The sequence below is a fragment of the Berghia stephanieae genome, chromosome 3 (assembly GCF_034508935.2).
Source record: "Berghia stephanieae isolate SIO BIC M18660-M18661 chromosome 3, UCSD_Bste_1.3, whole genome shotgun sequence".
Classification (NCBI taxonomy): domain Eukaryota; kingdom Metazoa; phylum Mollusca; class Gastropoda; order Nudibranchia; family Aeolidiidae; genus Berghia; species Berghia stephanieae.
In genome coordinates, this window is record NC_088362.1 from 87,125,775 (window position 1) to 87,152,191 (window position 26,417).

Sequence of the window (26,417 nt, forward strand, 5' to 3'; positions counted from 1 at the left end):
ACTTTTCTCAAAAAGTGTCTATTCAATTTCACTGAAACTTGCTATGTAGGTGTCTTTAATACTGCTCTACATTATGTCAGAGGGATTTTTCTATTCTTATCCTAGTAAAGATTTTATAGCATCCGGAAGTCTTCAATCCGTAAAACTGTGAAAATTTTTCCTTTTTCGCAGTTTTTACCCTCTTTGGACCCCCATATCTAAAAATATAATGCTTATATTGCCAAAAGCCTCTGACATAATGTAGCCACACTATAAACACACAAGTGTGTGAAAGGAAAAAGAAATTGAATAGACAGTTTTTGAGAAATCTTGTTCCCTGCTATCCCACCCCCTAAGAAAATGACATTTTGAGAAAATGGGAAAAAACGAACCTTCTCGTAGATTATACAAAATATAGTGTCATGAACCCCTAAACTGTGTTGTTTTAAACCCAAGAATCATTCTCCTGTGGAAAAAAGATACAATTAGTTATGAATTTATAAAAATGGTACTTATCCGTTTGAGGTAATCCATCCAATGTCACGTGTCGTCTGGGACTCCGCAATCAGAAGCCGCCTGCAGCATACTGCTCACCGCCTTCCAGTTGATGTAAACGTTCTTCCTCCCTTGTCTGTGCTAACCTCCTCATCTCCCTTTTCCTTTTAAAGACAAATTCACCTGCTCTGTCTGCATTCTTTATCCTAACATTGTCCCTTTTAGTCCCATGCTCCACAAAATGTCGTCCCACACTAAGTCCTATTGCCGAAATGAAATCCTGCGATGCCTTTGCTCCCTTGTTGAATTCTCCTACTCCAATCCCACATGAAATTTCCAAACGCTGTCTCCCTACAAACACATGTTTTGGACACCTAGACCAAATCAAAGCATGGATGCTTTCATTTACATTCTGAGTCATTCCAAATAAACATCTCCCCAACAAATCATCATCAGTCAATCTAACATAAACGTCATGGATGTGTTCTGCTACAGTCGGTAGAATAAATGTGGTCATATGTCTGTCGTGGTCAGGTGCTGGCAGACCATTAGCCTTGGCTTTCATGTAGAAGCACCAAGAATCAATTCCTTCTGGGCAGTACTCATGGCGTGGCTGTTTATTGGTTGAGGTGCAGTGATAAAAAGAAGCCCAAATTGCGCGTCGCATGTCGTCCACAGTACTGTTTGATCTAATGACCCGCGTGTAATATTTCTGAAGTCTGGCGATCTTTGCCTTTGTCAATTTTCCTTTTCCATTCCCTCCTAACGTTACCTTTACCTTCTTCTTGTTGTCCACAGTCTTCCGCAATGCTGTTCCTAGTCTCTTCGCTACATGATTTACACACTCCCTCTTCTCAATTGTCATCCCCTCATACGGTCCCGAATTGTTTAGCTGCTTGATGGTGTTGCTGTCCCCGTCACTAATCATTGTTCTATATCTAAGTCCATTCCGCTCTACAGATCTACTCCACATATTCACAGCCGCTACCTGTTCCATACTACCTGATGATCCTTCATGGTTCCTATCACACTCCTCCTTATGGCCACTCAAGAATTCTGCATACCTATCACTATCCCCCTTCAGCTTGTCTCCTACTGTCACACACTTATGGCAATACTTAGAAAGAACCTCATGGTCCACTACAAGTCCTGTTCTGTTCTCTATCACACATCCTATCCCTAACATTGATTTATGTCCCCTCGTGTGCCAACTACCATCATACGAAACATCAACATCAACAATTGGTTGCCCTGCCTGCTCAGGATACGCTCGACGAACAACATCAACAGCTTCAGAACGGAGACGAGACGAATAGCTGGCGAACTGGCGGTGGATGGCCTTCTGGTGGCGAAGAAAGGTCTTATGATGTAGTACAGGCATATCCATCATGCCGCAAAATGAGGCTAAGCCAGCCTGTCCACTTCCATTAGCCAAGGATGAAGCGACTCCACGACGATTAACTTCAAAATATTTATCTTTTTACGAGATGTATAAAAGGACGATATAACTTTTGAACATGATTTACAAGACAAATGTAGAAGAATGGCAAGACCAACAGAAGAATCACGTGAAACCTCCAACGTAGACTGGAAACAAAAAGGGCAGAGAAGACAATCAACAAGATCCTGGAATACAATCAGCTGCACGATGGTCGAACATTCCAATGAAGACGAAGATGAAGGCTCAGACGTAGAGGCAAAGAAATCCAACTTACGAGCTGATGATGAAGAAGCAGAAGCTGAAGCTGTTGGTTGCGGCGAAGAAAAAGATGATGGAAATAAAGGTGAAGTCGCTGCGTGGGGCGAAGATGTCACAGAAGATGTGGATGCTGGCTCTGGTTCATTAAAAAATTTCTGCTTCTTCGCATCCCTTGCCTTCTTCAAAACATCTTTCCGTGACTTCCTTTTCATGCTGCTAATGGAAGCATTGAAGGTGGAAACCTTGGCTCTAGGCATGACAATCTGTGAAAATAAATAAATATAAATATACCATAATAAATAATTTAAAAAAAAAAAAAAAAAAAAAAAAAAAATATATATATATATAATATATATATATATATATATATATATATATATATTTTATATATATATATATATATATATATATATATATATATATAAAATAAATAAATCGGGGGTTAGCTTAGCTCAGCGTTACGGTCTTTGCTTCGTACCGGAAAGGTACCGAGTTCGATCACCAGCCTCTGTGCTGTGTGGACTTGAGCAAGCCATCTCGCCCTAGCTCAATTTGCAGCGCAGCACTCGGTTGACGCCTTGGTTATTCCAATCTACCCTTGGAATAGACCCTGGAGAATAATTTCCACTATGGGATGAATAAAGGGGTTTTAAAACATTTTTATTGCACCCCCTACTGCTAAGCAGTGTTGGAATCAGCCCAAAGTTTTGCCTTAAAAGCACAAAAGATACCCACACATAAGAATTCTGGCTACCAATCATAGTTAAGCACAGATCTGGTATTGCTTTGGATCAAAGTAAAAAAAACATTAAAGAAATTAAAAGAGCAGGCAGAAAGGCCGCTTTCTGGGCAAAATGAATTCCTACCACAATAAGGTAACTAAAAGTCACAGTGGGCTGACCACCTGCTTGGCTAATGCCTTGGTCTAGAGTAATTTCACTTTAAAGTGGCCCTACACTGAAAGGTGAAAAGGCAGAAACTATAGATCAGAAAGAAAGAAACGCCTTTAGGTCAAGAGACGAGAACCATACCTCAGAGCATTGAGAGCACCCCCCCCCCCCCCACACACACACACACAGACTCTTGTAGAATGATGGTTATAAAAAAAAATAAGCACAATCTAGATAATCTCTAAGTTCTAACTCACTGACGTCAATGGTAATCCAAGTCTAAGTTAGCTTTCGACGTCTATCTGTCTGTCTAAGATCTACTATAGATCGGCGTTTAGTTATCTCCTTATTTAAGCTCAATGATCTTCACTAGTCTAATGTAAATCAAAGAAAACAGTATGGTTCTTAATAATCGTATTAAAAATAAAATAAAAACAAAAATTAGCCTTTAGAATTATTTACGAGCAGCATTCTCTTTTACTATCGTCAATGTTTACATTTTAGAATGGAATGCACACTTTGAGACTGTAACCGGTCAATCTGATTTCACTAGTAATAAATAAATAGACATACTTACTGGCTAAAGCGGTATCCAGGCGTCGAAATGATTATCTACCAATTTTTGGTTCTTTGGAAAATGATGATAAAACTTTGCAAATAAGTAAATGGAGTGAAGTTTGTCATGAAACGACCAAAAATCAGTTCGAATCGAAGCGTAAGTAAACGTAGTCGAATGCTCCGGAAATGTACCCGTTGTTATGTCACGTGACTGAAAACCGGGTTACGATTGGTCTTGGAATGTGAGCTAAAATTTTCCATGACGGTAATTACTAAAAATAACTCCTAGACGTCTCTTCAGCCAATCAAAGAAAGGAAAATAGGCTTGGAATTTCTCGATTTCCCCGCCGACCTGTGACACATACGCGAAAGAATGTGAAAGAACGGAAATGCCCTTTCCCTGACATTTCTGCTAATACCAAATAAGCCGGGGTTCAGTGCGGGTTACTAAGGACTATCGAACGTTGATTCTGACGAAAATGACGGAAAAACTTTGCGTTTAGACGATAGTTGCGTCACAAAAAAATTATTTAAAGCACTTTTTTGTAAAAATTTAGCCTTTTGAATGTTTTCAGTGTGTTAAAGAAAGGTTGAATTACCTGAAAGTGCCCTAATCTCATTTTCGATAATTTTAGTGGAATTCATAGTAAAACCGTCCTCTCGACCAGCGCGTACCCCCTTAAACATTAGTTTCAGCTGTAAAGGTGAATGATCTGTTCTGAAAGTAATGATTTAGAACATGTATTCATAAATGAAGGTTTTAGTGCACTGAGCAAAACTTTGGTATGGAAATCCTTTCTTCAAATATAATATTTTGTCAATATTATTATTTTAGGTCTTACTGTTGAATGTTTCCCATTCTCTTCTTTTTTCTTTTTACCTCTGTCCTGATAGATATTTAGTTACTCAAGGTCTATTTCTATATTTCGTTGTTGGGTTTTAACATCCTCACTAATAAAGGATAACTTTTTTTTAGTGTGAGGAATTAATTCTTTTTTCCTCCTGTGTGAAGATAAAGATACTTGTAATCTGATTACACGAATATAATGATATAATGTAATTTTTAATCATCAGATTTAAATTTCAGATCCTGAGTTTGACATTAAATTGATAATAACAATTAAAACAAAATTGGTACTGTTGCCAATGGAATTATTTTTTCTCAAATTACAGTGACATGTGAATGCATATAAATATATCTATCACAGATCTGTCATTACTTTTTATGTAGTTATGGAAACGAAACCTTTATGTTATTAGGTATTTGATGGCTGATATTGAATTTTACAGAAACAGCAGCTTAACTGAGAAACATTTTGGTCAAAACAGCAATAGCTTGTTGGTCCATTTCAATTATAATTTTTGTAATTGGAATTTTTATTACCTATCGTTTGCATATGTAGCTTGGTAAAACTACAATACTAACTAAAATGCTTTATCTCTCTCTCTATCTGTTTCTCTCTCTGTCTCTCTCTCACTGACTCTCTCTCTCTCTCTCTCTCTCTCTCTATCTCTCTCTCTCTCTCTCTCTTTCTTTCTCTCTCTCTCTCTCTCTCTCTCTCTCTCTCTCTCTCTCTCTCCCCCCCTCTCTCTCTGTCTGTCTGTTGTTGTCTATCTCCTTTACTCTTTCCCCCTTTTCTCAACTGGGACTAGAAAATCCTCAAGAACTTTGAATTCATTGACAAAACTGGTCTCATTGATTTTCCTCTCACTTCCATTTAGGTTTGAGAATATAGACAATGAAGGCAATGTGAATGAAGATCTGCCGAACAGCTGGGAATGTCCCAAGTGTTGTAATGATGGGAAAAAAGGACAACTGAAGGTAATTGATACTGCTTCTTTTTATTTTTTAACCCACGCTTCAACTGTATTGCACCTTTTCTTATTTTATTGGTTTCTTCTTAAAAGCATTATCAGGCCTGTAAATTCTCAGATACTTGTCTGAAATCTGACAACTCAATAATATTCTACCATCTGAAACATCATAGATAAAATAAATTTTCTCCCACCTGAGCCGAAAAACAATACAATAGGGAGTGGGGATAAGGGATTGCAAAGTCATGTGAAGGGCATAATTTATATTTTTAACATCTGTTGAAGGTATCCAATGACTAAAAAATAGATCTCTGATAATTTTGGAAAAGATAGTTTACAGGCCTGAATTGTTAATGGCAAGCTTCAGGGTTAAGTTTTGGTCATTCTTGAGCTTTTTTTTTTTTTTAACCCTTTAATCAATATGATTGAACTGTCAGATTGGAGTGTCTTTAAAAACTTAGATATATTTGATAGTTGCTGAACATTATTATTCTCAATCTTCTAAATTCAGAACTTTTTTTTTAGTCGTTTTAACAAGCCCATACAAATCACATGCCAGCTACATAATTTTAATTTCTTGAGCTTTGTATTAGAAAGTTTTAAAAAATGAGACCTTTGAATGTCACTTGTGTTGATTTAGGAGCATTGTAATGGCTTTCTCAAAAGCTATATCTATTAAATATTTAAATCCTTTCTGTTTGAGAATACATTGGACAATAATTGTATTAAAAATGAGCCTTAATGGTTATTTTAAAATTAAAATTGAATAGGATGAATAGCTTAAGGAAATTTATTGAAACCAATAAACTTGTCGAAGCCAAAGAACTAGTAGGGAGTTAAGACTGTTGATATTGACAATGTGAAAACAACACACCACTTTCATTTTACCTATGCTATTGTGAAAATGGATATAGTTATTATTGATTCTCCCCTCTTGAAAATAAAAAAAAGAAAATTTAAAAACAAAAAGAAAATTTTTTTTTTAAATTACTCTTTTACAAAGTGTATTTTATAAAAACAGTGAACATTTGACACATTGTATTTGTCATCAAGCTGTATCGAAAGTGTCTTTTCTAAAATTATCTCAAAATAATATTACTTAAAAAAAATTTTAAAAGAAAAAGAAAGGAAAGTCAAAATAAAAGAATGCAACAAAAATTGACTTTCTCGAAAAAAACGTTCATGTCCTTTCGTGATTCTGATTCTGGTTGTAATCTCAAAAAATATTGTTATAGAAGTATCATAAATTTGACATGTATTTCACAACCTATCGGCCAGTACTAGGATCAATTTGAGGATTATTTAGAATTGTATAAGTGAAGAATTGGTTTTTAAATCTTGTGAAAAAGATTCTTATTATATTGTTCATTATATCACCTTTTTGCCACAGGTGTTGGGGGAGAGAGGGAGGTGAGGGATTCATACTATAAGATGTTTGCTTTTTATCTAATTAAAATCCGAGGAGATGTTTACTTATTTACAAGATCAAAGGAAGAAGGCAATATGATAAAAACTACTCATTTTATTTGCTTTTCTTTTGATTCTGCACTTCAAAATTTTATTTCTTTTATATAAAAGCTGTAAATACATCTCTGTTTCAAGGGCTCAAAATGTACGTATTTCAAAGTTTAAAAGAACTTGATTATGTTGTCGGTTCTAGATGCTACTTGTTGCTTATTTTGTTTGTTTATAAGATATTTTGCAAACGTTACAGCCCAGAGTGAAGCCAGGTAACTCCCTGAAAAAGGTAAAATCAGAAGAATGGAGGTCTGCAGACAGCGAAGGAAGTCAAGATGAAACAGCAGATGAGGAGATGGAACTTGCCAGAAGTCCTGTGGAAGGGAAAAGAGTGGTATCTAAAGAAGGGGATACTTTTCGTGTTAGTGGGAAAGAAAAGGAATCTGGCAAGCTAAGCAGGAAATCCTCCACGGCTAGCTTGGGAGATGTCAAAGTAAAATCAGAACCATGGAGTGGCAGATCTTCACCTATGTCTTCACATGATGAATGGCACCACCGTAAAAGAAATTCTGCTGGAGGAGTCACGACCCCAACACCATCTCCTATGAAGGATTCTAAAAAGGTCCTGAAAAAAGAAAGAGTAAGTTTTGAGATTTTGTTTTGTTTTTGTTGGTTTATATGCTTAATTTATTATCACATAAATCAGAATAGTTTACTTTGTATGTATGTGTAGATTTTTTCACAGTTCTCTCCTTAAAAGTAAAGCTTTTTAAAAAAATCAGAATACACAGAATACACAGTAAGGTGCATTGTATTTAATTTATGTGCAAAATATTTTTTTAAACAATTCTTTTGTTGGTGAAAAGCCTAAAAGGGATTACTGATTTTAAATCATATTTTATTAAGAAAATATACATTATTATTTATATACATATAGTGCTCGACATGTAGCAATGGAGCGAATTATTATTTTAATATTTACCACAATGTTGGAGTCGGTCTACATCGATGTTTCAGGCCTTTTCAGCCATCGTCAGGACTGTGTGTTACATGAGTTTGGTTAATTGTGTGTTGTTGCTTGTTTGAATATTAAAATTATATATATATTTATATATATGTATATATTTTTTTTTTTTACAGTTATAATTTTTATATTTTGTTTTATATTTTCGTTCTAGTGGTTGTTTTGTATAAAAGGTGTATGCGTATGTATTTTTCAGACAAGAAATAATGTATTCAATTCAATTCAATCACTATATATTTATTTTACCTATATCTATTATTATAGTATTCTCACTGTTTATTTTGCCTACAATATTGTTTCAACAGTTTCCTTCACTCTATCATTGGGGAAGAATGAAGCAACATTGATTTTTGTTTTTTCATTCTGCCCCGATGATACAGTGAAGGAAACTGTTGAAACAATATTGTAAATAATCAGTGAGAATACTTTAGTAATTAAAGCTACTTAAATAGTCGAGCACTATAAAGCTGGGTGGGGTTCCTGACCTCCCATAGTGGGCAGGGAGGTACACACTGTTGTCTTCTATCCCCCTATGTCTGTTTTCCAACATGCTTTCTGTCTTTGTCTTGGAATGAGATTACTTGGTTTTGTCCTGACCCTGGCTGGGAGGGAAACAGTCAAATGTATAGTTAGTTTTGAGAGATGATATTTTTTTCCTTGTAAATCATCTCTCTGTTATGCACTGTATTATGTTTTGTTTATGTATTATATATGATTTGTAAACATTTGAGTGTATTCCTCTTAGTAGGGACCTGTGCTTGTGTCTGGATGAGACTTTTAGGTGATCTCAAATTAAGTCACACTGATAGTGTGCTCTTGGAATCTACATCTGTTCCCTATTTGAACCAATTCCCCTTTGTCTGCCTTATTCTTGGATGCTTTAATTGTAATTCTAGAACTTTTTACTATCCCATTTTCTTCCTTTTTACTGGCGCTGATATGACCTTAATGTGTTGCAAGTGCCGTATAACCCTTTAAAAAAAAGCTCTATAAAGATTTATGCACATCATTATCTATCGTAATATATCTATAAATACATTGTAGAATGCACAGCTATGTTGGAATCAAAATATGGACTCCTTTTTAATTTATTCTCATTTACCTTCATTATTTTTTTTTTCTTATTACATTATCAGTAATATTGCAACATTGTTTATTATCAGAATTCTGCACCCAACTCACCGTCCCATCAACAGACAGATGACATAAGTCGCAGCTCTCGTAAAAGACCAACATCATCTGTAAGCAATAGTAGTAGTAAGAATGGAGGTGGCAACATGAATGGAAACAAAGAAGGAAACCACTCAATCCATGCCACTCCAACAACTGTTGTCAAAAGACCAAAAAGAGAGGTAGTTACCCCTCTTCGTTATTTAAATTAGTAACCCATGACCCCTTCATTACCCTTATGTTCCTTTTCTTTTTCTTTTTTAGAAAATTAGAATTTAGACTTTGCACCAACCCTTTTTGTTTTAAACCACTCTTTCATGAATTCTGGGTTATTCACATGTTTCGATGCTGAGATGGAATGACTCTTTGATTTTTAAAGTTGTTTTTACCTGCTTTGATGTCGTCTGAAATACGTGAGTACACTTGAAGACCCAATTCATTTTCTTTACTATCTGAAGAAAACAGAAATTGTAAAGAAATATTTTCAATAAGTCAATCTGTACAGGATTGATATTTCTGTCTGAATTAGACAATGACATGGCAGCTCAAGATATGTTACAAATGCAACACTTCAAAGCAAATGATCGATCTCAATTTCTTTTCTTTTTTTCTTTATGTGCATGTAGTAAGTGTTTCCCTGTGATATTATTCTACAACAAATGTAGTAGTTTTATCCTATCTAGTAATGGAAATATTGCAATTATAGTATTCTGTCACACTTAATATACAAACAATAATAACATATTGGGTTATTTTCAGTGACATTCATTTCATTCATTCCTGTCAATACAATTGTGTTAAAATACAAGACAATTACAGATGCAAGTAGCTGTTGATATACAATTTATTATGGAACAAGTCCTTGTTAACATTTGGAAGGCAATAGTTCATACAAACTGATTTAAATTTTAGTATTATTTGTTAATGGAGAGGACTTACAGCCGTTCAATAATATTTTAAAAAAAATGCATTTGTTCAAAAGTTATAATGTGATCTCTCCTGTTTGTTTGTGACATCTTTTGGAATTCTTTATCTTTTTTTTTGGTAGAGGCCTTCTTTTCTCCCTTTTTCAAAATAACAAATGCAGTGTTGTTTTAATATAGAAAGCCTTATTTATGATTAAAAAGACCGCAAATGAAAAGCTCTCATCATAAAGATCCTTCCCCCCCCCCCCCCCCCCCCTCTGCCTGCCTCTACCTTTCTACACTGTCTTTAAAATTTACTTTGCTCAACAGAAGTGAAGAAATAAAGGGGAAGGGATTTATATACACCAAGCTTAAGATTATAAGACTGTTGTTTTGTTGTTTGTAGTGCTTATCAATCAGATTTGCTTTGTTCTTATGTAAAAGTTGTTATCTTAAGATATTATTGTGGAAATAAGCTAAATTGCCATATAATTCAGTACATATCGGGATATTGAACATAAATCGACATTTACTTTGTCAGGTAGTCAATATTATTTAGACAAATTTTAAAATTTTATTTGCTATTTTAAAACTGGTTTTAAAAATTTTTATTAATCAAGTCTATAGGCTGTTAGCTTTGTGAAGTTTAAAAAGATTGTCTCTTTTATCAGGGGGGGGGGGGGGGGGGGGGGTGGGTAAGGGCTGCTTGTGTGACAGCGGTTAGCTTTATTTATGACTTAGATTCATTTTCTCCCTCTCACTTTTTTTTTTGTTTGTTTTAGAATAGATAATTCTATACAATTTTTAAAAATAATAGTCTGTTTCTCATTATTTTATTTTTTGAAGCTATTCAAAATATGATTATTTTCATTTCCATTTTGAACACAAAATTTCTGTTTTGATCTCTTTTCCTTGAGTGGACCAATGGCTTAGTATTAAGAAAGTTACCCACCTTTGGATCAGGAGATCCAGATCAATTTGTTGTTGACTCCAGGATTTGGTCTTCTGACCTCAGTAGCTCCTCTGACCTAAGTTTTAATGGGTTGTGTTATTTATATCTTAACACTGAGATAATACCCGATTTATTTTGCAAATAACTTAATTTTTAAAAAATAATTTCCTCTCTTCCCCCAACCTCAAGCCCACTTATACCATATACACATTCACAGTGAACGATTGTAATCAAATAATGTTTTCAATCTTTTATTTTATTTCTCATTGCATTCTCTTTGCTTTTATCATCCATGGGAGGAAACGGAATCATTTAATCACATTTTGTATAATTCATAATAAGACCTGTCTCCATCCATCTATTAGCTGTAGTCATAGATATTATAGTATGAAATAGGATGCTGCGATTTCATGCAGGTTCATCTGACATGAATTTCAAATATGAAAATTTCAGATCAAGGTTTCTCTCTAAAAGCAAATTCCGTTAATTTTTTCTGCATATGCAATCAAATTGAACTCAAAATTAAGATGTTCATTTGATGCATCTTATTCACGTGTAGAAAATAAAATTGACATTCAGTGGTATTACTAAGTATATTATCATTTATTAGGGATACTTCAAATAGTGCATTTTATGTTTCACAAACGTACAAATGTACATTCACAAACGTACAAATGTACATACCTAACTATGTATGTAAAATACTTTTTTACCTGACCTTTTGGTAAAATTGTTTATAGACTTCAATTGCAATGTTTGTGATTGAGACAATTGAAAAGAAATAAATCTCAAATTCATATTGAAGTGATTTGTTAAAAATGTAATAAAAGATCATAAGAATCACCTCTGATTTTTGAGAATGTGTTGTCATAAAATTTTCAATCAAGAATAAATGCATGGTGTCATTTTGGTTGACCTTCATGTGCAAGGCGTTTAAAAAAAAATTGACATAAATTGTTGGCATAGCCTCATAAATGCTGAAGTGGGATTTACAGCGTATTCTAAATGCATTATTTGCAAGTCGAAAGTTCCATTTCAAATGCGTTTTTCAGTTTTCCCTGCTTACTGATTTTTAGTTCTTACATATATCTTTCATACATATATGAAAATGTCTTTTAAAAACTGCAATGAGTTAAGAAACTTTCAAGAAATATATTGGTTGTTATTCAGTCAACAATCAACCTTCCTCCCATCGAAATAAAAAAAATCAAAACAATCTTTTTATACAATCAACTCACTTCATAATAATTTAAATAATTAACGAAAACTTACCACTTACGTTCATGAAGATTAAGATCTGGAACTAGATAAATTCTGGGCAAAATTAAGCTATTGATAATGGGTCAATTTGTTTTGAATTTTAAATAGACATGTTGTAAATCGTACTACAAGGGGTAATCTCGTTTTACCTAATTAATGTGAGGTTTTATATAACAAGTGAACTTTAAGTGAATTTTTCTTTGTTTATATTTTGTATATTAGATTCATTTGTTGCACTAATCTGAGTTTTGTAACTATGGTTATTATAAAATAAATTACATGTCTTTATAACTCTAGACAGCCAATGCTAAGGTTTGAATATGCATTAAGAAAATAAATGACAAGCTGTTATGAGACTATTGCATGAATAACAACGTGAAATTGAATGTAAGCTTCAATTTAATATACGAAAACATAAAATGGACAATGTTTTTGTTTATTCATCTTAACAACGCCACTATCACATCATCTCATTCGTCTGTAGTGTTTCATTCATCCTGTTTTGTTGATAAAGGGGAAACCTGAAACGTCCATTTTATCTGTTTTCGTATATTAAATTGAAGCTTACATTCAATTTCACATTGTCATTTATTTCTTTGAGCTTCGAGCAGCAACATTTACATTATGAGACTATTGGGAAATTTGACCCCAATGAATATTGATTTTTCTGTTGTTATCAGTATCAGACCTGCCTACCAGTTCAAAAAATTCATTCGTAGAATTACAAAGTTTTGGCTCCAATTTCAGAGCTCCATGAGCATCTTCTAAGTCACTAAAACTTATTGAAAATTAAATTTAATGCCAGACTACATAATTTAAAGGATTTTGAAGTGTTATTTAATCCTTGTGATATGAATCGTTGATTTGTAGTCAACTGTGGGGACTACTATTTTTATCTCCTAAAAATTACGAATGTTTAAATTTTCAAGTAGGCAGGTCTGTTTTATGGTCTTTGTTGGTCCGACTGCTAGTTGGTCTTTTTAATTTTATGATGTACAGCAAATATTGACGTTGAGTAACTTTTATTACCATATTTACCTTTGCCAAAGATTGTTAAACGATCGTGTATTATGTGAGATAAATTGTGTTTGAACGGACCTCCTTTACCTATGATAAGATGCGAAGGTACTTACTCCTATCTTAGTTGTGTTATTGTTGTTGTTTTGCAGTATGGCAGCTGTCGTAAAAAGTAATAGAAATATATCTGACTGGTGGGCATTTTTTAAATCTTGAATTTTTGTTATCTGAATCTGAAAGATATTATATGATTACATTATCTTCTTAATGATTACAATAATAATAATTATAAAACTAATGCTAATCCTTGTCTTTTTTCTTTTTCTTTCTTTTTTTTTTTTTTTTTAGAACAAGTTAATTGTTTTGTACATAATATTTAAATTCTAAATATAATCAAAATATTTTCTGAACTTATCATACTTAAATCATGTTGTTTGTACTCACAATCATTCACCAATGAATTGAATCATAAACCATTTAATAATTCTTTTTAAAAAATGAATACCATTGCATGTCATCATTTGTAAACTGACTTTTTGTTTTGTCAATTGATTTGAATTCATGACTTCTTTTTGTCATTTTGTTTTATCATCAAAGCTGCATTTCTAACTCACATAGGATGATAATTTCAGTAATAAATTCTTATGTAAAATAATTTCATTTTTTTTCTGCAATTTTTAATTTCCAAACCACTTATGTTTTTATAACAATTTCATTCTCAACACATTGCATTATTATTTTTTTTATTTTGGTATTTTTTTACAGTCAGTGTCATCCTGAATTCCCTCTAACGAGGTAACTGCCTTGCTCTGGAAAAAAAAAACATGTATTTAAAAATGTGGTCAGAAAACTCATCCTTCAAATATTGATCGATTGACTCTCACCTTGGCAAAAACTCTCAGTGCAGCAGTTAACTGGCTAACACATGCCTTAATACTGATTCAATATATCAATATCTTTGCTGGCAAATTCAAATTTGAGGGAAAATGTTTTGCTGAGGATTGAAAGTTAGATGGAGGGAACTTTCTATTTTGTTTTTAAGGATTTTTCAGAATGAAATGGCAACTATTGGAGAAATGAAGCATTGCTCATTGTCTTCTTTTAAAAGCTAAAAAGTGAAGGTGACGGAAGACAGAAACAATGAATTAGGGAAACTGTAGCTTCAGTTGTGTTTAAAACAGAAAAATAAAGCTTTTAAAAGTATACGATTGCATTTATAAAATTAGACAGGGTAAAACCAAGTATTTGTGCCTTTGATGTAATTTCTAATGCCCGTAAAAGAACATTACGGTGGATCATGTCATTGAGAATTCAATACTCATCTGAGTTTCAGTCAACAAAATCATATCACATGTTTTCTCTTTACTTAATTAAGTTGGTCTTTTTTTGCTTTTGTTTTTGACATGAATAATATAATATCTGCAATCACATCAGATTTCAATTAATTTTTTTCCTCAAGCTTATAAAATAATCATGGCAGCATTTTTTTTTTTTTTTGGGGGGGGGGGGGGGGGGGGGGTATTTTTTGGTATCCTTTTTTATCCGTTTTTTTTTTTTTGTTTGTTTTTGTTTTCAAACACCAATGTTTCCTTGCTTTTATACTCTCATATTCAGAATTTTTGATTTATAAGTTCATAGTTACATTTAGTAATTTAATTTCTGTTTAATCTTAATTTTTAAAAATGTAAATCGGTCAGAATCAACTGAAGACTGCCATAATGAGTGACAATATTAATGGAAATTATTTTTTTTTTCTGCTATCAACTTTTTTATTATGGTTGAAACAATAAATTTATGATTTAGACAGATTAATGAACTAAACTGATGAAAATGGCGTAAAAGTAAAAGATGCAGAGATTTTAAAAATACAAACGTAATTTAATGGCAAATAATTATTTTTAAAAAGAAAACAAAAATTTTTATTTATCAACCTAAAAGGATAGTGAAATGATAAAAAAATATTTGTTGATAAGGCAAATAATTCATAATCGTCGTTTAATTATACAAACTATACTGCACAATACATCTTTCATGTATGGGATTAAGTTGATTGAGTTGGAACCTGGTTTTTATCTCCCTTCCCTTCCAGGGTTATGGTGGTGATGGTGTGTGGGTGGCCGATGCTGATGCTGCAATGCTAGGGACATCCCAGGAGTCCAATTTAGAGCCTTACGTTGCACAGGGAGGTGTGAAACATTCAAAGCTGTCTCCTTCATCAAGCAAGGATGATTTTTTCTCAGGGGATTGCGGGGGTAATGCTGACACTCATTCATTTTCATCTTCATCACTGCTGTATTCAACATCATCTTATTCACCACTATCTCAGCCATTGTCAGATTGTTCAATGTACAATCTAGATGGTTCTGCCTCATCTTCATTATTACCCTCTGACAGTAATCCAAATTTCAACATTGCTAATTTGAAGCAAGAATATTCCTCCGGTGCCACCTCGTCATCACAGGAATATTCATACAATTCAGGACTTAGGGATGGCAGCACCAGCAGTGATATCAAACCATTTTCTGCCTTTGCTGAGTATCATAACACTTCCCCTGAAAAATTACGCTGGGGGACAGACTACACTCCAAAAGTCAAGGTCAAAAATTATGTTGTGCGACCACCCCCTCCACCTCACATCCCAGATGTTGTATTTATGAACAATGATATTCCTCATCCTTTGACCAGACCACTATGGACACTCATATTCAGCTACTTGTCTCAAAATGATCTGGCACGCCTGTCATCTGTGTGTAGAACGTTTGACTGTTGGGTCTTAGATCCAACTCTTTGGCCTGAACTGAATCTCTCTCGCATCAGCATCAAACAGTCACATCTGAAAGGTATTGTTCTTAGGCAGCCTCGTTCATTAAAACTTGCCTCATCAGTGATTTCTCATTCTCAGCTGCTTTGGCTCATGGCTCGGCTCCCAGGGCTCAAACACTTGGACTTGTCCAATCTATCATGGGCGTCAATTTGTGCTCTTTGCTTTGCTGACTGTCCACTTCTTCAATCTCTGCATCTTAATTGGGCAACAGGTATTAGACATTTGTGTTTTCGAGAATTGGCCTCACCACCTATCAATCTGAAGCCTGGACAGAAGAACATTTCACGCCTGTGTTGCTTGGAAAGACTAAGTCTTACAGGAACGGACATCACCGACCTTAGTCTGGACACTCTGGCCACCCACCTACCAAAGCTTGTGGCTCTGGATCTTACATGCTGCATGCGTGTCACCGACAGAGGCATACGAGCATTAGTGCAGTTAGGTGCACCCTGTCTATTGCAGGACATTCGACTCGTTAAATGTGTTCAGCTGACTGAACGGTGTCTTGATTCTCTTGCGACTTGTCGAGAGCTCAGGTTCCTTGCTCTCACTGATATCCCAGCAATATCCCAGGAGGCCTGTGTTAGATTTTCTCGCAACTACAAACACAGAACCCTTAGGGCACATGCTCATGGAATAATAAGTTTGTAGATATTGTATATATTAGCTTTAGTTTAGAGTTTTTGCTGATTTGATTCTTTGGATTCTAACTTTGTCACAAATGAATATGAAATTGCAGATATAGCTGTTATGTGATTAAAAAATAATTTTTTTTGGACTTTTAGAGAAGATTGAATGCAAAGATTGCCTTATCGCTTACATTATCCGGATTTTACTGAGAAGCACAAAAGAAAATAGCATTTAACCGAGTGAATTAAACTTTTGATTTCATAGCATGAGGAGAAATAAATATCCCAAAATTGTTCTCTGATTGGTCATTTGATATAAAATATGAAATATCAAATCAAAGAAACTAATGCGCTAGTTATCTTTTTCAATGTCTAGATTAATAGAAAGGCAAGAATGTGTGCAACTGCAACTTTCTTCAATATGAATAATACTGGTTGTGAATCAAAGTAAAATAGAAAAAATAAATGCTATAAAAATGCTTATTTATATTAATGTTGTGTCATGAAAAATAATGAAGCTTTGAAGTGATGAATAATAGAATATTGGTTTGTTGGATTTTTTTTTTTTCCATTATTACCTGCTGCCTATTTTTTTTTCATTATGATGCCCACTTGCTAGTTTTGAAAATACAAAAACCCCGGGTCAAATTCTGAGATAATATCCTGGTCTTAAACTTGCATTTTGCTTATTATATCAACGTTTTATTCAAGTAATGGACTACTTTCACATAGATATTGATTTATAAACGCTTCATAATTATAGTCAGAAAATGCTACCCAAGACAAATGACCGATCTGTTGTTGAAGTGCAATAATTGATGAGATAATGCCACTGTATTTGACTTGCTTTTTCATAAATATTTTTAAAGGTAAGATTGACATACAAGATTTTAATAAGATAAAATTAAAGTTTTGAATATTAGATTTTGAGAAATAAACATTCCATGAAAAGAGACGATTTAGCTTTGATAATTTAAATACATAATTTAAATACACATATTTTTATCTGCCACCTGAGGTGTTGTTCATCATAAATACGAATACCTTCTGTTTTGGCTTTAAGCACATGGTGAGGGCTACTCATATTTTATAATCTAATCAATGCAAGATAGTGTTTTCTTGTAAATGTGCGTTATTGCTACTATTGCTCCATTAGACATCCCATGTCCGCATTTATTTTACATCTTGATAACCATCAGGTGGGTTTTAGGTGGGTTGCAAGAGCACTAAGATTATCAGTGACATTGAGCAAATTGTTTTTACTCTGGTTGCAATTCCATACTTAAGGACTTCTCTTTTTTTTTGGCTTTGTAAAAAAAACAAACATTTTGATATTTTGCATCAACAATTTATCTCCCATAGCGGGCAGGGGGGTACATACTGTGTCTTCTATCCCCTTATATCTGTTTTCCTACATGCTTTCTGTCTTTGTCTTGGAATGAGATTACTTGGTTTTGTCCTGGCCCTGGCCCGAGTCCTGGCTGGGAGGGAAACAGTCAAATGCATAGTTATTGTTTTGAGAGATGATATTTTTTTCCTTGTAAATCATCTCTCTGTTATGTATTATTATATTTATTTTTAATGTATGATGTAAGCATCTGAGTGTATTCCTCCTTGTTGGATTTTGTGCTTGTGTCCAGATGAGACATAGGTGATCTCAAGCTAAGTACATTGATGGTATGCTCTTGGAATCTACATCTGATCCCTATTTGTTCCCAATTCCCCTTTGTCTTACTCTCTCTTGGGTGCTTTAATTGTAATTCTAGAACTTTCAACTATCCCATTTTCTTCCTTTTTACTGGCGCTGATATAACCTAAATGTGTTGCAAGCGCCGTAAAACCCTTAAACACAAACACTCAACAATTTATACAAAATGAAGAGTCATTGTAATGTGGATTTGAAACTAAAAATGGTCTTAATCAATAGCGCTACAATGAAAATTTATAAATATTTTTTAGAGGAGTCAGCAAATAAATTTCTAGACAACTGCATGCTTGTAGCTTTGCACAATATGATTGAAGTATACTATTTGACTATTTGAAATAAAACCAAAATGATATTCTCAATAGGATCATTGATTGTTTGTATTGTTTGAGTATTTTCTTTTTGTGAGTGTGACGACAAATGCTGAAAAGATTAAAGAATTCACCATTGTGATTAAACTTTTTTATTCTATGACTTTCATATTTCGAAATTAATAGCATCACTCAAAATATAAACGACTTGCAAAAAAACAACAAAAAACAAAATATCATGGCACCACATTTTGTAGTGTTTGAGATAGTTGATGATGTTCCATAGGTAAGGGTCTGGGAACAAACTAATTGAAATAATATACCTAAATAGGGACAGGGGTCAGGTTGGTATCTTTTAACTAGATCTGTATCTACAATTTTTCACTGTTTAAAAACTTACTCCCCCTTCCCACACACACACAGGTTAAATCTATACCTTTTAATATGTTCTTTTCATTTTTCTTTGTGTAACCCAAATAATTGACAAGCATTGCATTGATGAGATCCTAAAAACAAACAAACATAGTGGGTTCCCTTAGAATGATTTCAAATAAGTGAAGCAGTGATCAAAGTGCCAGTTTATGTTGAAATTCTGGTTCCAGAAATTGACATTTCGCACTTTAAGTATCAGTGAAATAATGCAACAAGAAGAATCTAGACCGCTCACGTTCAACTGCTAGAAGCACTTAAAAGTCTAATTCTGCTAAACAACCAACCCATTCTAATTACTTCCAATACAAATTTGTCACTAAAACAAATTTGATTTAGTACCGATTTATTTATTTATTTAGTTTTTGACAAATTAGGATTTGTTCAAAAGTTAAAGCTTTTAAAGCTAAATTGTATTGGAAATTTTATGAAGATTTTATTTTTCATATTAGATATATTGATGAATCCAATTAAATTTAACTATCTGACATTGACAGGACATATAAAATAAGGGCGAAAATCATTCATTTTGAGTATCATAAAATTTATTACTAGAATTTTAGAATGGAATATTTTTATTTTTTTTTTGGCCAAAAAATGCCCCCCTCCCCTCCTGAAAAAGACCAAAAACAAAAACAAAACTGCAGTCTCAGCTACCAAGTTTTTATATAGCGCAATATCAACTTTTTGTGTTCAAAATACTTGACAATGGGTCCCAAGCCAACGGCAATATTTGAGAAAGAGGATGCGATGTGATGTCTGTGAGTCTCTTTAACAAAATTTAGTTCTGACACAGAAACATGGGTGCCAGTTTTCCGATATCTCGAAGTCAAATACCTCCGGTTTCAGTGTTTTGAGTAAAATAACATAATAGCATAAAAACGGTGATGAAATAAGAGTAAAGTTTAGGCTGCATTTTCAGTAGGAACATTTTCAGGTTTGGCAAAGTGTCGAGATTTTAGTTTAAGGTTTCAGCACTTTTCCTGCTGGCACCCATGCACAGAAAACGCTGTACTGTGACCAGCCAGGTACTCTTTTTACACCCGAGTGCTGTGAGAGATGTGAGTAAAGATTCTTCACTAAGGACCCAATTGTATGTCCCCCATAGCAGGACTTAAACCAGGGACCTAAAGATTCCAAAGTGCTTACAACAAAATCACAGTTACCGCTTCCTGGAGTCAAATCTATCTAAAAACAGCTTTACAGGGTTTTTTTGGTTGTTTTTTTTCTATCTCTGCTCATAGTGAATGGCTTTGATAAAAGGGTGGGTGCATTGTTAAAAATGTTTTCCTATTTTCTATTTATACTTATTTTTGTGTGTGTACACTTATTTTGTATTTCAAGAAAACAATTTTTAAAGATTATATTCAACTCAGGGACAATGTAAAAAATGTTATAATCACGCATGTTCAGCAGACAGATGTAGACCTATTTGAGATTTCCAGATTTAATGATGATCAGGAAATTTGTACTAGTGAGTCATAAAATTATTTGTCTACTATCTGCAATGTCATGCGCCGCAAAGAGGATTGCTATGAATTGGCGTTGAAATTTTTGGAATTTCATTTACATAAGCAACGGAGGCAAATTTTTTTTCTTAATATTTTTAATGATTGGTAAACTTCTGGTTTAACAGTGGAATACTTTGATTGATGTGAAAACTTTTATAACTCACTCGGTTAAAAGAAATTGATGGAAATATAGAATTCGTGTCTGTGGCATTTTCCCTGTATTATTTTCAAAATTAAAAATAAAGATTTACAGAGATAAAATACCATTTTTTTTGCCTGGGTTGTTCTTTCTATTCGTGTTCTATTGTGTATTGTGAAATATTGAATATCAGAGATAGTTTTCTATGGATAGTTTTCTATATATTTCTTTAAGTTTAAATCACCTTTTAAATTTAAAAGAAAATGATTATAAGAAGTATGTGATAAGCTCCATTGTTCATCAGGTTATGATTGAAAAAGGTGAATGAATATTTAATTTTTTCGGTCATGCTTGAGTTTGAAATTTGTCTTGTGCAAATTGCAATTTTAGGTAGTCAAGTTTATAAGATGTTGGCTCAGACACTACAGCCTCAACTACCAAGTTTTTTTTATTACCCCGTAGAATGTTCAGGTGGAGAGAAAGCTGTATTTTTAAAAAACAGACTCACGGTCATTAATTTAATCAAGTCTTTTTAATTCTCTCTCGAGTTCACCCTCATGGAAAATCAAACAAATTTGTTTGATTTTCCATGCATATGAATTCGAGAGAGTTTAAGTGGTGTGAGCTGGATGTGATCTTTTGACCACCCATGGTGAGCAGGAAGGTAACTGTTGCTGCATTTTCTACCCTCTTATATCTCCACGCCGTTTCATATTACTTTCTGTTTTTGTCTTGGAATGAGATTATTTGGTTTTATCCTGGTTTTGGCCGGAGTTCTCGGCTTTGAGTTGAGAGGAAAACAGTTAAATGTTTAACATTAGTTTTGATAATTATATTTTTTCCCTTGTAAATTGTCTCTCTGTTATTTAACTTGTATAGTTTGTTTTTGAATTTGTTTTGAATATAATATTTTGTAAACATTTGAATGTATTCATATTAATAGGATCTTGTACTTGTGACTAGATATGACTTTTGGACTATCTCAAACGAAGTATGTCAATGGATTGCTCTTCAAATCTACTTCTGATCCCAATTTGAACCTGCCCCCTTTCTCACATGCTTTTGATTGTAAATCCAGAACTTTGTTTTTACTATCCCACATTCTTCATTTTTACTGGCGCTGCAATGACCTTAAAGTTTCCCAAATGCTGTTACCCTTACAAATAAAAACAAAATATAATATATGAGATCATGAGAAGGAAATAGGAAGCGTTTTACCTGATGCATTTTGCTGTGTAGAATATATTATTTTTGTTGAAATAGATCATTTTTGTATAATATGGCTGGTGTCCAACTTGTTCATTTGCAGCGTATTTATGCATTATTTATTGTTGAAACCAATAATAATAAAGATGTTGCATGCTCTCCAAATTCCTTTGTTAATACAAGTCATTTGTTTTTCAACAAAAATGAACATCAGTCACTGGGTGTGTCCTCTGACCTCCCATGGTGGGCAGGAGGTCATTTGCTGGGTCTTCTATCCCTCTTTATCTGTTATCCAAGTCGCTTTCTGTCTTTTGTCTTGAAATGAGATTACTTGGTTTGTTCTGGTCCTGGCCGAAGTCCTTGGCTGAGAGGGAAACAGTCAAATGCATTGTAATAGTTTTGGGAGGTGATATGTTTTTCCTTGTAAATCATCTCTCTGTGATGTACTCTAATATTTTTTTGTTTGTTTTGAATATTATGTTTTGTAAGCATTTGAGTGTAATCCGCTTGGTGGGATTCTGTGCTTGTGTCTGGATGTCAGTATGTCAGTGATCTCAAACTAACTAGACTGATGGTGTGCTCTGGGAATCTACATCTGTTCCCCTATGTCTTACTTTTTCTTGTATGCTTTTAATTGTAAATCTAGATATTTTTTTTTACTATCCCATTTTCTTTTTTTATGGCGTTGAAATGACCCAAATGTGTCGCAGCCGCAAAACCCTAAAGAAATAAACAAATCAATCTCAGTCATTTACCCCAGTGAATTTATTCAACAAATTTATCGAGTAGAGCTAATGCATTAGGCTTACAATCACTACATGGTTGAAAAGAGCTTATTTTCATTTGGTTTAATTAAAAAACAAGAAAGGACAAAAACAACCCCCCCCCCCCCTCTTCCCAAAGAAAAAGAAGAGAAAACAAAATTTATTTAAAAAAATAAAAAACATAAAATTATTATTTGATTTCGTCCTGACCCTGACCGAAATCTTTGGCTGGGAGTGAAACAGTCAAATTCATAGATATAATTTTGGGAGATATTTTTTTCCTTTTAAATCATCCCTCTGACTTATAATATCATGATTTGTAAGAACACGTTGCTTGTGTCGATGACTGAAATAATGTGATTCATCAGAACACACTTTCTGTTTTCTTTGTTTTTTGGGGGTTTTTTTCGGGGTTCAATTTAGTTTCAATAAAACTTTCACTGGCCTAAATATAGAATTGACAGTCGACCATGGACATTCATTGTCAGTCAAAAACCCCAGAAAGTCCAGAACTTCATTACGGAACCATTTTAGTGTATAGACAAAATCAATGAGACACTGAATATAAATCACATGGTGCAAATCAATAATAAATAATGATAATAAATAAAACATATATTTGCATAAATATACAATATCAACATAAAAAATGAAGGGAACATTTCAGGCATATTTATAAAAAATGCAAGCCCTTTCTTCAAAGCAAACCGGTTCAAGGGGTTAATATAGGTATCTGTAGCAAACTTGTAAAATCAACAGTTATAATTGCTACCCTCTTTATGGGAAAGTTATTTTTGTCAGATTTAGTTATTGAAATATTGCTATGTCTAGACAGTCTAGAAAGGAAAAAAAATGGATGATGTAACACACGGTCAAACCAGCATCAGTGGCTCACCGGTACAATATCTTGTCTTGTGGGGGAAAAAAAAAAGAAGAAGAAACTAAAGCATTTATATAGTGCATCATGCAATAAAAGTGTTCAAACCGCTCTAACCAACAGCAACACTTAAAACTTACAAAATCAAGGAATTTTGAGCATGGTTAGCACCAGATAGAAGACAAAAAAGCAAACTGGCCTCAGTATTGTAACATTCGGCAAAATACTTTATACAATTCACCCCACACGATTGTCAGTGATGGAAATTGTAAGAGTGCCAAGGAAAAAAAAGAATGTCTAATAGGCAGCTTGCCCGGCATGAAATGAACATATGGGTTCATATGGCCTGGTGAGATAATAAATGAAGCATTGTGAAGTGAACTGACCATACTGAATCAATGGAAAAGCGTGATAAATGTTCATTTCTCAATATCAACAAAACAGAAGTGTGATCCAACAAATAAGTTAACAACACGTGTTTAGTCCCAGTCAACGATAGAGCAATTGTTATTTTGATCATATAGATGACACAGCAGTGTCTACGTCATGATTACAATTTGACTTCTGTTGAAGGAATGCTCATATTATGGTAACATCAACATATGGATAAGTATTCCCGGTTGAATTTATTAAAACAGAAGGTGGCATGATATCAGATGAGAAGTCATTTTGTTCTCAAAATCACTCTCTGTGGTCATATCAGTTGTGACCAATTGTCTAAAACAGTATTGTGTTAGGTCGAATCGAATCTTACACTCCTAAAACCTCAAATTCCTTATTTTCATTATTTTGACCTTAACTCAATTTTATTCACCTAGTCCATTCTAACATAACAACAGATCGACACAATGGGCCATATTTAGAATAATGACCAGATTGCTCAAGGAATTAATAACTAAATAAAAGGAATGGCTTCAGGGTGACTTGAAAACTGGATGTTGGCAACAAAAGATATGTAGATGTAAGTTGAGCTTATGTTTGATCAGGCCAGAGATGATCTCACTTGTCCGAAGGGCTTGGGTTTGTTTCTGAAAAATATAAATTAAACAAACTAAAACTAACCCATTAGAGCTAGCCTTCAATTTCCCTCTAAACTATATGCAATCACTGAAAATATCAATATCAAGGCGAGTGGTCTTGTGAAAAGTTGGCATATCTTTATAGCTTAAAAAAAAAAACAACTTGAGCTTTTATATAGCACAATAACCACTAAATATGCTCAGAGTACTTTACAAGGGGTCCCTCGCCAACAGCAACACTTAACATGATGCCTGTTAGGCGATATTACAATTTATTTTTACAGAGACAATGCTGTTACTGTTAACGGTCAGCTACTCATTTTACACCTGAGTACAGTGAGAGAATGTGAATTTTTAAAAACTTGAGCTTTTATATAGATGCTCAAAGTGCTTTACGAAAGGTCCCTTACCAAAAGCAATACGTAGCATGTAGAACGAAACATGACGCCTGTTACGCGATATTACATATTTTATTTTACAGAGACATCACTGTTAACAACCAGGTACTCATTTCATATCTGAGTACAATGAGAGAATGTGAGTAAAGAGGCTTTTCCAAGGACTCAACTATGCACCAAGAGAGGCTCGAACCGAGGACCTTCAGATCCAACAGTGAATGACATAACAGTAGACCACATAGCCAAACAAAGAGTAAAGAGCCATTTCCATGGACTCAACTATGCACCGCTCTGAGCAGAACTCGAATAATGATAATAACAATAGTCATTATGATTTAATTCTGATCAAACAACAATTTAAAGCAAAGTAAATGGTTGCAGAGGATTGGAGAAAAAATGTCCTTTTAATTGATATGAAATGCTCCATGTTTCAATTTAGTAACTTACATGAAAATATTGGTACAAATTAGGTTTACATTTGGTCACAAATTACCAAATATTTAGAAGCAAAATGGCAGAAATTATATTTTTCTTTAAATTGTATCACATAAAATTATCCTACCAAAAACCAATCCTTATAAAGAAACATTTTTAATTGTTCTCCCAGCATAAACTGATGTATTAGAAAACAGGAGTGCAAATAGTGTTTGAAGCAATGGCTTCTTTTATATACTTGGTGGTTTCAGTTTGAAATAATGAAGGCAGATTTAATCAATATCAATAAATATATTTTCCCGTTAATTAACAACAAATTTTTAAAAAAAGGAATACCTGAACTGAGACGCAGGATTTTGTTTGGCCTGAACATTGGATGCCCTCCATTGATTTTCCAATTTACTGTAAATTCCTCCAGCGAACTGGGAGAGATGAAAGAAAAAGAACATATTTGGTTGATCTCACCTTAAAAAAACCCCAAAAACCTTAGAGCATCAAGACATTATCCTGATGCATGAAGAAGAGATTGTTATTGCTTTGTTCGTTCATTTCAGCAACATTCTATCATCCCAAAGTCGGAGACATACAGTTCACACTGCTGATAATTAAAAGAAAACAACCAAAAACAAAGAACACAAAACCCATAAAAAAAACCCAATAACAACAACAAAAATGTGGGTCATCAGAAGGGTAATTCAGCAATTCTAAATGCCCATTTCCTAAGTTCCAAGAACTCAACAACTCAAAAGTAATACAACAGTCTTGCAAGAGGCAATCAACTAAAAAATATGAAAATTTCTTGAAAAAAAAAAAATCAGAATTTAAAGTTTATAAATTTGTTATCTAGACACTATGCACGATTATTATTCTTATTTATATAAATTAACCATTAATGTAGTATTAGTATAATTCAGTTTAGTCATATAGCCATTTCTGAGTTAATATATA

The 26,417-nt window shown here is 33.6% G+C and overlaps 2 protein-coding genes and 1 pseudogene across 2 annotated transcripts in view; 1 reads left to right on the plus strand and 2 right to left on the minus strand.

The window, feature by feature from the left end:
- Positions 1-18,531, plus strand: part of LOC144968732 (lysine-specific demethylase 2B-like) — a 42,833-nt gene extending 24,302 nt beyond the window's left edge. Inside the window, exons 15-18 of the mRNA XM_078907365.1 lie at positions 5,344-5,443; positions 7,151-7,534; positions 9,082-9,270; positions 15,312-18,531. Coding sequence (XP_078763491.1) covers positions 5,344-5,443; positions 7,151-7,534; positions 9,082-9,270; positions 15,312-16,697 — 2,059 coding nt within the window. The 3' untranslated portion in view covers positions 16,698-18,531. The remainder of the gene's footprint in view (positions 1-5,343; positions 5,444-7,150; positions 7,535-9,081; positions 9,271-15,311) is intronic.
- Positions 413-3,756, minus strand: LOC144968735 (uncharacterized; annotated as a pseudogene).
- A 4,191-nt stretch (positions 18,532-22,722) lies between the features above and the next one.
- The window catches only part of LOC144968734 (SANT and BTB domain regulator of class switch recombination-like), a 43,582-nt gene continuing 39,887 nt past the window's right edge, over positions 22,723-26,417 (minus strand). The window contains exons 20-21 of the mRNA XM_078907366.1: positions 25,806-25,891; positions 22,723-24,645 (exon numbers count right to left, since the gene is read on the minus strand). Of these exons, the coding sequence (XP_078763492.1) occupies positions 24,600-24,645; positions 25,806-25,891 (132 nt within the window). The 3' untranslated portion in view covers positions 22,723-24,599. The remainder of the gene's footprint in view (positions 24,646-25,805; positions 25,892-26,417) is intronic.